At 36.3% G+C, this 11,418-nt stretch overlaps 1 protein-coding gene across 1 annotated transcript in view; it reads right to left on the bottom strand.

Moving 5' to 3' along the window:
* The window catches only part of WDR36 (WD repeat domain 36), a gene marked incomplete at its 3' end in the record, with an annotated part of 19,640 nt that overhangs the window by 155 nt on the left and 8,067 nt on the right, over nucleotides 1–11,418 (bottom strand). Inside the window, exons 7-14 of the mRNA XM_010290896.1 lie at nucleotides 10,224–10,399; nucleotides 9,536–9,656; nucleotides 6,518–6,583; nucleotides 5,466–5,549; nucleotides 3,807–3,961; nucleotides 2,556–2,670; nucleotides 1,122–1,287; nucleotides 732–840 (exon numbers count right to left, since the gene is read on the bottom strand). Of these exons, the coding sequence (XP_010289198.1) occupies nucleotides 732–840; nucleotides 1,122–1,287; nucleotides 2,556–2,670; nucleotides 3,807–3,961; nucleotides 5,466–5,549; nucleotides 6,518–6,583; nucleotides 9,536–9,656; nucleotides 10,224–10,399 (992 nt within the window). The remainder of the gene's footprint in view (nucleotides 1–731; nucleotides 841–1,121; nucleotides 1,288–2,555; nucleotides 2,671–3,806; nucleotides 3,962–5,465; nucleotides 5,550–6,517; nucleotides 6,584–9,535; nucleotides 9,657–10,223; nucleotides 10,400–11,418) is intronic.

The raw sequence follows: 11,418 nt of genomic DNA, 5'->3' as shown, positions 1-11,418 counted from the left end.
CACGAGGTCCTGTTTTACGCAGTTCAAGATTAGAGTGCTCCCTAACACCAGGATGAAATGGCCTGGCCATAAAACAAAACTGACATCATCGTATTGAAAGTGAGAAAAGGACAAAAATGGAAGCTACTTCAGAACAGGTTTAAATATATGACACAGGATACATCTGGTTGTTAGTAAAAGCACTTTGGTCCTCGCTTTTACGTTAATGAAAACCACTGAGCATAAAACTGAAGAAATCAAATACTTGCTTACTAGCACTTAGAATTAAATCAGAAGCTAAAAACTATTTCAATGAACACTACAAAGCACTATTACACAAGGTGTAAAATAAGGAATTATCAGTGCATTGCATAACCTCAGATCTGTTTACACCTTTTATTTACCTGGCTCATCTTTTCTATATATACCAGTTCTGTATAAAGACTATTGCACAATTTTGCTCCTCAACATGGTTTTCATTATTCCTAATACTTTATTTTGTTACACAAAATTAGCTTGTTGCAAAGGTAGAATAAAATCCCAAAGTACACTAAAAATACATGGCCATTTGAACAGTATACCTCTTAACCTGAAAACTAACGTCGCCAAAACTGCTGTAGAGCTGAACTACAACTACTCAACAGCTGAACATAATACTCAGCAACTTAATATATGCAGAGAAATCCACCATCTTTAATATGAATTAGCTATTTGTATATGTCACCTGTCACAGAAAATGAGTTAACAATTACCATGTCATTAATCCGTCCATGGTGTCCCGAGAACGTCCTGACAATCTTCCTGGTTTCTATATCCAAAACACTAATACTGAAGTCATCAAAGGCAATTCCCAGAATACCACTGCCAAGAATCATTAGCACATATGATAGTGAAGAGAAAAAAAATAAAAACAACCTCTTAACATTGCTCCAAAAATTTTCATCCTGAGGTAATCTCAGATAAACACTATTATATTCCTTCAGTCTAATAAATGTCTTGTAGTCATTTTGTTCTGTCAATTAGTAGTCAGTTGTATTCCAAAACATCAGGAATTTAAACTTTATTAGAATATTTGGTTGCCATCCTAGACTTATGTACTTAGAGAAAAACAATATGCACATGACATTGCTTCAGTTTCTTACCTGTCTCTGTGAAGCAGGATTCCACTTGGGGAAAAAGAAAGCTCAGTGGAGTACACTAGATTTTTAGTTTTGAATTTCCAAAATTTAATTAATCCTTCACTACCAGCTGTGATTACCAGCTGGTTTAATCCATCCACTGCTACTCCCCTTATGGCCCCCTCATGTGCTGCAAATCAAGGGACAAGAAAGTTGCATTTCAGAATTTAAACACAGCATGGAAATCAGCAGAATGCCAAACACTATTTTGTATGCCTTTGCCTAAATACACTAAATGACCAGTAAGCATGTGACAATTCTAAAGCCACCTGACAAGACTGCTCAAGTATTAGAAGTTTCTTTATCAGTACAGAAATCAAATTACTTTCAAGTAAGCACCTAGAATACAATACAAAAGTTTTGAGTAATTGAAGCTGAATATTAGCTTTTATTTCTGATTTCAGTTTGGGGAGCTTTTTCTGAATGTGAGATTTAGGCATTTTTTGAATCACTTATGGAATGCGTCCAGAGGGTCTGACCTCTCCAGACAAAATTTACAGCTTCAGTTATGGCACAAAGTCTGGGAGTCCTCCTAGGCTACTTTACACTGCAGTGTAAAGATAAGGCATAGCTCCTCTGGTTTTGAATCAATTTTATTTCTTAATCTATGCCTAGGGCTACTGGTGAGTTACCAAACTTTTATGAAATTCATCCCACTAACAAGCAATGGCATTATAAGATGACCACTTCATGTTTGCTGTGCTAGATGGCTTTTAGAAACTCAGTAAAGTTTAATGGTTCATCCGGACACTTTGTTTCTACAACAAAAAATTCAGATCATGAGGGCCCTATTACAAATTGCAGACTTACGAAGCAACAGCAAGCATACATGAGGATACATGACATGAAATGTATATGTATGCAACTGTTAAAAGGAAAAGTCTGACACTTACATTAAGTCCTAAGTTTGCAGCTGGGTAACTGAAAATAATAGCATATGCAAAGATCTCGACTTCCTTATGATTTCAATTTCCCATGCACGTAAAGTATTTTTTCATTTTTAAGTAGCAAAGACAATATGTATAGGAAAATTTTTCTCTGGGATAGAACCCTATAGCAAGAAGCCAAGCACTGGAAATGTGATTATCTCAAAAAGAGATGAGGCCAGAAGATCACATTTTAGTGCTAACCATTTTGGTAACTAACAATTTTGTCTTAATTAAAACCAAACATATGCTAACATCAGAGCAGTTAAAACTAGCAAGGATCCTGTCCTTCAGAGTAGGTTTCAAATTACTTCTGATTACCCTACACTGTCCTATCTTGCACTGTAATTAGAGAAACTGAAAAGATTCCCAAATTCAACTCAGAAGCTATGTTAAGTTTCCTACATGACAGAACACTAGGTTATTGCTGTTCTGTTAAGCATTCCTATTTTAAAAGTGTAGCAGTTCTCACCTCTTTCTTTGCCATAACGCCCTCTGTGAATGCCAGACTGCATGTTATATACATCTATCTGTCCAGTTGACAGCCCAATTACAGCAAAGTTCCCACATGAGGTAATGTCAACTGCCTTTCAAGGGGAAAAAAAAGAAAACCCACCTATGAAAACAATTTTTTAAGTGTATATTTAATTAGCAAAGTTGTTAGAAGATATATAACATATCAGGAATACAAAATACTACTATGTTTTTATTAGACTTCTTCAAGAAAATTGCACAAAACAACAGATTACATCTCAAAAAAGTAGACTGAGGAACTCTTAAAATAAGCAAATAGCCAGTAAGTAGATGGGAGTGCATGTTTATGAAGGATAATGAAATACTGACTTAGTCACAGCGATAAGAAGTCATATCTAACATCAACACTGTAACCTAAATGACTAATCTATATAGTCAAGACACCCACAAATTCAATCCCTAAGGCCGACTGCATGCCTCTTTCAATGCTCGTATTGCCAATGGCACCCCAAAATAGGGTAAATTCACACAGTCTAAACAGTAAGAAACAAAGAAACAATGGTCTAGATGTCTTTGAAAGATAAAGTCCAAAGAATCTAGCCGTTAAAGAAAAACAGGTATTTACAACTGAACTGATCTTGTCTACCACTTAACTACTAAGCATAAGGTCAGAAAAACAATTTTTCACAAGACACAGTAGTAGTGTGAATGCCTAACACAAGAAGTATGCAACAGTAACTACCTGTCTTGCAAGCTCGTAAGCTTCCGTAACATTTATATCTCTTTTGTTGAGTGTTTGACTTTCATTGTGTCCAGTTCAAGTTGTAAAGCATTTTAGAAGGAATATTCTGCCTGCAATTCGGAAATACATTTTTCCGTATTGCCAAAAAAAAGCATCTTCAGCAATTTGCATTCACAGAGCAAGCTGATCATCACAGGCATATAGTCAACTCTACATCACTATGACAGATAAAAGGTAAACACCAACCACCTATCTGAATCAGAAAATAAAATCTGCACTTAACCTGGATGTTTAAGGAAAAAACGCATATGCAGCTTTTTTCTTAAGACCTTATGTATTACAAAACAGCTAGTAGGACACACTAAGCTGGCAGAAAACACTTTGCAAAGCAACTAGAACACATCTAGTCTAGATAGTGCTTTTACATTCTAAATATTGCTTCTCTAAAAATAGAAATCAAAATAGCATATACATATGCTGAAGCAGCATTACCCCAAGTAAACTTACTGTTGCACATATATCAATAGGTTTGTGTTTGCTAAATTCTTCTGGCCTCAGTTTATGAGCTCCCATGGAAGTTTTCTGATAGTTCCAGGTTGTACAGGTTATATAGCCTTGATGGCAGGCAACAATACTATCCCAGTCACTCTGATGTGCCACTTCTGCAATGTAACACATTGTAACATGTAACACATGTAACACATTTCCTTTTAGAAACAATCATTCCAAAGTCAAATAAGCTATTCTGATATCCTAAGATACCTTTAGACAGAACAGTTCATATTTATTGTTCTTGTTGGGCAGTCAAAAGGCTACCATTCAGAAAAACCACCTGGTAAACCACTGTGCATATGCTAGTGTAACTAAAATGCTAACAAAACCACAAGCATTTTTTTTGGTATGTTTCATGTCTTTTTGTACTTGAATCTATATGGTTTGAAAAGCATATTTAAACTTAAGTGGTTTAAACTGCTCAATCTGTACATATTTCCAGCTGAGTCTCTTAACTGTTTCTTCAGCTGCTGAAGCAGCAGAAGCCACTAGATTAACAATGAAAAGAAGGGTTTAAGAGATAAGTCTGCTTCACATAGCAAAAGACTTTTCTGTAATTGTAGGAAAATCATTCCTCAGAAGCTCAGTATCCAAACTTTGTAGTCAAATATGACATATGGGAATCTAAATAATGAGCAAGTTTGCTCTTCTTTTCCTGGTATGTATACATTAAAAAGAAAAAATTGAGACCTTGAAATTGGGTATTTCTAGAACTTCAAAGAATGAAATAATCAGATACAAACTGGTTCATTTCACCAAAGACAACCTAGCAAAAACCAAACTACTAATTAAAATGTACTTAAATAAATGTTTTCTTATGTCTCTAAACACAGGTAAGGTAGTTCTACTACCTTAAATCAATCAGGCAGGTCTAATATTAATTTAGAAGTGCATTTTTATATACACACACACACATATTTGCAACAAGGATGTACAGATTGTCTGTATCACTGAAATCTGCAATTATAAATATGACATGTAATCATACAGGTACACAAGATTGTAAATCCAAACCTTTCAACATATGAAACGATCAATCATCCTCGGAAGACAAAAGAATAGCTACACATAAGACAACAGACTTCCAGTCTGAAGAGGAGGTCATTAAAGAAACACATTTTGATGAAGCAAAGATAATTGCACTCCTGCTTCAGAAAGTTAGGTTCACTATTCACATACTGAATTACAACTGAACAGAGTAATTGAAATTTGACTTCAAAAAGTGACTAAAATAAAGGAACTGGGGAATCAAAATCAACTACTGTAACTAAGATTTCCTCATTTGACAAAGACCTTCATGCCCCCTAATTGCTGATTCTCCAGCCTAGAATATGTACACCAGAAGATTCTGGCTCCTGTGCTGGAGATTTGCAAGCCAAGAGACAGTTAAACATAAAGACATTTTTGAAATAAAATGCTCTTTTTTGAAATAATAGAAAAGTTTACCAAGTAAAGTATCATTTTAAACTGTCACTCAACAGCTTATGAAGGGCCACAGAATCTTAATAATTTCAGCTTGATACAGCATGGGCTTTCAAAACAGTAGTATCTCGAGGGTTAGAACGCAAAATGAAGACATGATGAGCTCTGTGATGTATCTCAAAGACTACTTACCTGAAGCAAAGACTGTAATTGGTGGAAGTGCCATCGTATCAAGCTTAAGACCTTTCTTTTTTGATTTTTTTTTGTTAATGGAACCTTAAAAAAAAAAGAAGTGTTTCAATTTCATGGCTAGGTCTGAGAATAATGGTTTCAAAAGGACTGTTTACTAAATGTAGATTTCCTATTAAACTTAATAAAATTGACTTATGTTAACACAGCACTGCTGTTACTTGCAGTTTGAAGAGCTAAAAATATTAACAGAGTTCCTGTCAAAATTAATGTGATGGTGAGTACATCACCGTCCTATTACATTCACAGATGTACTACTCAACACATTTGTTCCAGGATCTTGTGTTGACAACCTGAGGCAGAGGTCCCCCCATCACAGCTAAAACCATAGGCATACAGACACGACTAGATAAAGCAATATATAACACCCAGACCTTTCAATAATCAAAGAGTCAGGAATCTCAAATTTATGCCCAAAGGAGATATATAATCAATTAATCTACAACTGCCTATTCAAATCTATCTAAATACATATATATCAATATATAGATAAGGATATTTAAAAGTAAGAATTATTTTAGTCTTTCTGAGCCTTGCTGTCTGAACTGTACAAGAAAGTGCTTATTGCATTGTGTGGAAAATGTGTTTACACTAAACTCTAAATTAAGTCAAAGGAACTAAAGTCAAGAAATATAAATTAACTAGTAATTTAGTCAATTGAATAGAATGGGAATGGGGTAAAAAGCTGTAGTTAAGCACGCTGAAACGTCAGCTACTGCTTTATGCAGTTTAAATAGAAAAATCATGCCCAGTGTTCCCCACAGTGAAATAATATACACTGTCAGGCTACAGATATTACTTTTCTTAAGTACAAACAAATCTGAGACTACAATTTTATATATATCAGGAAGGACTGAATTTGCAGAACAACTAAGATGAGTAGTTTTCATACAACAGTTCAAGTGAAAATAAGGCCTAATGTTTTAGCCACTGTTTACATAAATACTTTTCTGGGCTTTTTTCACCAATATTTGTACTTTCACTGAAATACTTACCACGTCCTAAGCTTTTATTGAACTTTTCATGCACTGTTGAAAAAGACTGCAATGTTCCATCTTGGCCTGACAAAATATTAGCAGAGAACATAGAAGGGCAAAAATCAACTTTGTGTTTACTCATAACCTATCTAAGAAAGAAAAGCAGAAGATTAGCACTAAGAAACCTCAAACACTGTAATAAAGTATTTACTAAAAATTCTGGTCCAAGAAACAAAACCAAATACTTTTAAGTAGCAGAACTAATGGACACTAATTTTCTACATCCTGTATCTCATTCCTATTACTTTGCCCCACACATCACTAGAATGACACCTCTTTTACAGACATTTCTCCATGTTCAATTATTCTGTGCCTCTTCCTTTCTACACACAGTATCTAGCTGTTTTCCTAGCTTTTGATGATTAAAACCTTAAATAAGCTGGTATGTCCTTCAAGTATCTCCATAATACTTCCAAACTTTTCCATGACCCCATATACTCCCTCACCAACTAAAATATTTCTGTCTTTATCCTTTGCCTAACCAAAACATGCAGTGGATGGTTAAGAACTACACCGTGCTTAGCCAGTAAGCTAGACAAACAAAAATGGCAAAAGTTGAGCTGTCCATCTTTCCTGTAAACAGAACATTAATAGGACTTCCCTCCTCTACCCAGTGACCGACATTCACAGAATTCACAGGAATTTAATTTAATTTAATAGAGGGACAGAAGACTAGTGTGAACATCATGAGGTTCAAAAAGGCCAAGCACAGGGTCCTGCACCTGGGTAGAGCCAACCCCCGCTATCAATACAGGCTGGGGGATGAAGGGATTGAGAGCAGCCTGCTGAGAAGGATTTGGCGGTACTGGTGGGTGAAAAGCTGGACAGGAGCTGGCAATGTGCGCTCGCAGACCAGAAGGCCAACTGTATCCTGGGCTGCATCCAAAGAAGTGTGGTCAGCAGGTCAAGAGACGTGATTCTGCCCCTCTACTCTGCTCTGGTGAGACCCCACCTAAACTACTGTGTCCAGCTCTGGAGCCCTCAGCACAGGAAAGACATGGACCTCTTGGAGTGGGTGCAGAGGAAGGCCACAAAAATGATCAGGGGGACAGAATACCTCTCCTCTGAGCACAGGCTGAAAGACTTGGGGTTGTTCAGCCTCGAGAAGAGAAGGCTCCTGGGAGACCTTATTGCAGCCTTCCAGTACTTAAAGGGGTCTTATAACAAAGATGGGGACAGACTTTTTAGCAGGGCCTGTAGTGACAGGACAAGTGGTAATGGTTTAAAACTAGGAGAGGGTAGATTTAGACTAGATCTAAGGAAGAAATTTTTGACAAAGAGGGTGGTGAAACATTGGCATGGGCTGCCCAGAGGGGTGGTAGATGCCCCATCCCTGGAAACATTCAAAGTCAGGTTGGATGGGGCTCTGAGTAACCTGACCTAGTTGAAGATGTCCCTGCTCATTGCAGGGGGTTTGGACTAGATGACCTTTAAAGGTCCCTTCCAACCCAACCCATTCTATGATTCTAAGGTTCAAATTTAAAATTAGCCAACAGGGCCACTTTGTGGGGGATGTGGACAAGGCAGAACCAGAAACTAACAGAAAATGAAATTGCACAATGCATGTAAAATTAAAGGCACTGAGATGACTTTTAAAAATCAGAAGAATGACAAAACATTTTTACTAGGTGAAACAAGTAAGGAAACAGAAGATTAGTCAAAATGAATTTAAAGAATCTGAGAGACAATGGAACAATTATAATATTCAAGCAACCCTTCCTTGCTTCTACGATACAGAAGTAGGGCAGGATGCATATACTGGGAACTAGGAGAAATATTAAGCAGGATGAAAGCCAGTGACATAGGTGAAATTTTACAAAGTTAATTTGTGAAGATGTTTGTTCTAAGGAAACCAGTAGCGCCTGAAAGGGACCCTACAGCATTGCTACCTCGTTTCTGTTGTACAAAGTTTAACTACTGGTTCAGAAAGGAGTCTGTCTCCTTACACTGCAGATACATCAGATCTCAAATGCTTGAGACCCTTTTCACTTTAGTAGTTGCCTCTGTGCCCTCAACATATGTTTCAGTACAGTTAAAGCAGTAAACTGCAAAGGCAAATGTGAGGATTTTTAAGCAACTCTTAATTGTTACTGTGGTTCATCTGGTGTGAGCTGAATTACTGTCAAGTAACCAGTTACTTGAATCCAAGTTACTAGTTGGATGACCAGCAAGAGATTTTAGCACAGGTGGTTTTAGCACAGTGTATTGCTGTACCATATTAGGTGTTATATCCATCAAAACGTAGCATAATGTTTTCAAACATTGCCCATGTAGACAATTTCATTATTTCATAGTAATTAAAGATCAGGGGAAGAGTGTCTATTATTCCATTACTGAAGTGTTCCGGGCCACGAAACAGTCTGATCTAGTATTTAATTTCCTAAGGGTTATATTTATAGATTTTTAAACATGCTAGTTTCTCACATGCATTTTTACACTTTTAGATTAATATATTGGTAACAAGCAACCTTGGGAATATATATTACAGACACAATTGAGCTGTAACAAATTATAAAGACATTGCAACCCACAAAGCTTGCTCAAACTAGTGGGAAAAGTAGAATGGCTCCTCTAAGTTACTGAATACATTACACTGTTTACTTTTTCCCTGTCAGAACAGAATTTCCTTAGTTGTTATAGGTTTTCATTTTGACCAGTTGATAGTTCCTTACAAGATAATAAAACAATTTTTATTCATCAAACATATAAATATGGATGAAAAAAGCAGCTCCTAAGCTTTTCTGCTTGTAACTACTTTTCAGCCTACTCGCTGATGTATGTTCCTCTAGGGCAATGATGAAACAGGTTGATACAGTAATAAATTATACTGTCTACACTAATCACTTACTATGTTTCATAATTACACATAAGTAACACAGGAAATATAATATATTCTATTAATAAAACAAAAACCCCTAGCTCTGAATGTTTTCTTTATCACAGAAGGATATCAGACCAAAGAATGAGAATTCATACCTGCACTAAGAATTTGCTCTCCATTTTGCCCATGGTATCTGATTTTTGTTGGTGGTGCACTATGTCCCATTCGGCTTCTCAGTACACGTCCTGTACCACCAGGTCCATCAAAAATCCACACCTGCCTCCCCCCAAAAAAGCAGAAAAATTAAGCTGATAAGCATTACTCTGACAATAATTATATCTCTTGGCAGTGCAACAGGCTTAGCCAGGATCTGGTGCAGCGAACTTCACACACTGGGTTTCATCCTTGATCCTAAAACTCTCAAAGCTTCCACCACAGCAGCTGATTGTTTCCCACTGTTCATTCTATCATCCACCTCTGATGTCATTAGCATGCAGCACCAGGGACTTTTATCAACAGCAACTGCTCATGACCCAGAACATTATAAATGCAAATCAATATTTGAGATAGTGCACCAGGATATAAAGTGTCATTCTGGAAAAGTGGATCCAAAGCTTTGTTCTTCAACGCTATCATGAAGTGATAAATGAAGCAGTAACATCACGATAGCAAATCCTTAAGCTGCCCCATTACAGATAACAAGAGCCAGCAACTTCAGTGACTTAATGTTGTATTTGTTTCATTCCAGAACTGCTACTGCAATCCAAATTAAACATTTACACTTTGGAGTACTACAAGAGATAGAAAAAAGTAACAGCAGAGAGAACAGCTATTACAACTTACCCGTATAGCGTTATCAGCACCATTAGTAATAAGAAGTGGCTCTCCAGGGACAAACGACATACCAGCTACTGCTGTGGAATGGGCATCTTGCATCTGACACATTAGTTTCTTCTCTTCTAAGTCCCACAAAGCAATGTGTCCAATTGGGCTACCAGCTGCCATTACTGGGTGTCCATCTGCTCAAAACCAAACAAAAACCACAAAAAACCACCCCAAGAAAACCAACAAAAGATTTGCTTGTTTCCATTCAGCTCATTCTTATTGACTTCTCACATCTGAAAACTGATGCAAGAAGAGACTACAATCACAAGAAAAAAATTCTCAAGCTGATTCTAAAAATAATCTATGTTTTAACTGAAATATGCTAGTATTTCAAATAGAAAAGGCACAAAGGTCACTGATAATAAAAACAGGATTTTTTTCGTATCAGGTAACAACAAGTATATCTAAATCCAGCCACCGATGCTAGAGGTTTGCTTGAAAGTACAAGAGACATTGTACCTGTACCATTTTCAAGTTACTTTATACCCCAGATTCTTCTCCAAATTTATTAGACTTCACTCTTTGGAATGTGAAAACTACTGTATCACCACTTCAGAAGTTATCAGTCCCTTTTTTTTAAATTCTCTGAACTTTATGGCTCAACAACTTGCAGAAATAAATTCCAGAAGTTGATGACATGTTTATTCAATCATTCTAAGCAATAACTAAAACGTCAATTCACAGAATTTTAATTTTGTTCTAATTGTTCTATCCTGTTTCATATTAAAGAGATAAACACATCACACTGAAGTCTAAAAATATACTACAAATATTCAAGTTTCAAAACTTAACAAGATAAAATTCCACCAAATATCCTGCATAATTGGTGACTAATCTTTTCACTTCAACAAAAGAAAAAGCCAGTTTCCAATTTGCAATTACAAACATCATAGATAACTAAACCAGACAGTCCTAGGGTTTTCTTTTTTGGTAAAGCTTCTCAGATATGGAAATTTGACAAGTTCATTTTAATTTAAATAAAGAATACTTTACTCAAAGACTAAAATGAATACCCAAATTAAAACAAACAAGTTATAAAAGACAGGAAGTGTGAGAGGTCAGAGAATGTCTGAAAGCCACACATTCAAGCAGGTAATAGTAGTTATTTAACTGCATTAATACTTTGAGTTAAACAGCTGACACAAAAAGGCAC

This window comes from Phaethon lepturus, unplaced genomic scaffold, assembly GCF_000687285.1.
Source record: "Phaethon lepturus isolate BGI_N335 unplaced genomic scaffold, ASM68728v1 scaffold19797, whole genome shotgun sequence".
NCBI classification, from domain to species: domain Eukaryota; kingdom Metazoa; phylum Chordata; class Aves; order Phaethontiformes; family Phaethontidae; genus Phaethon; species Phaethon lepturus.
This window is presented reverse-complemented; position numbering and strand designations above follow the sequence as displayed.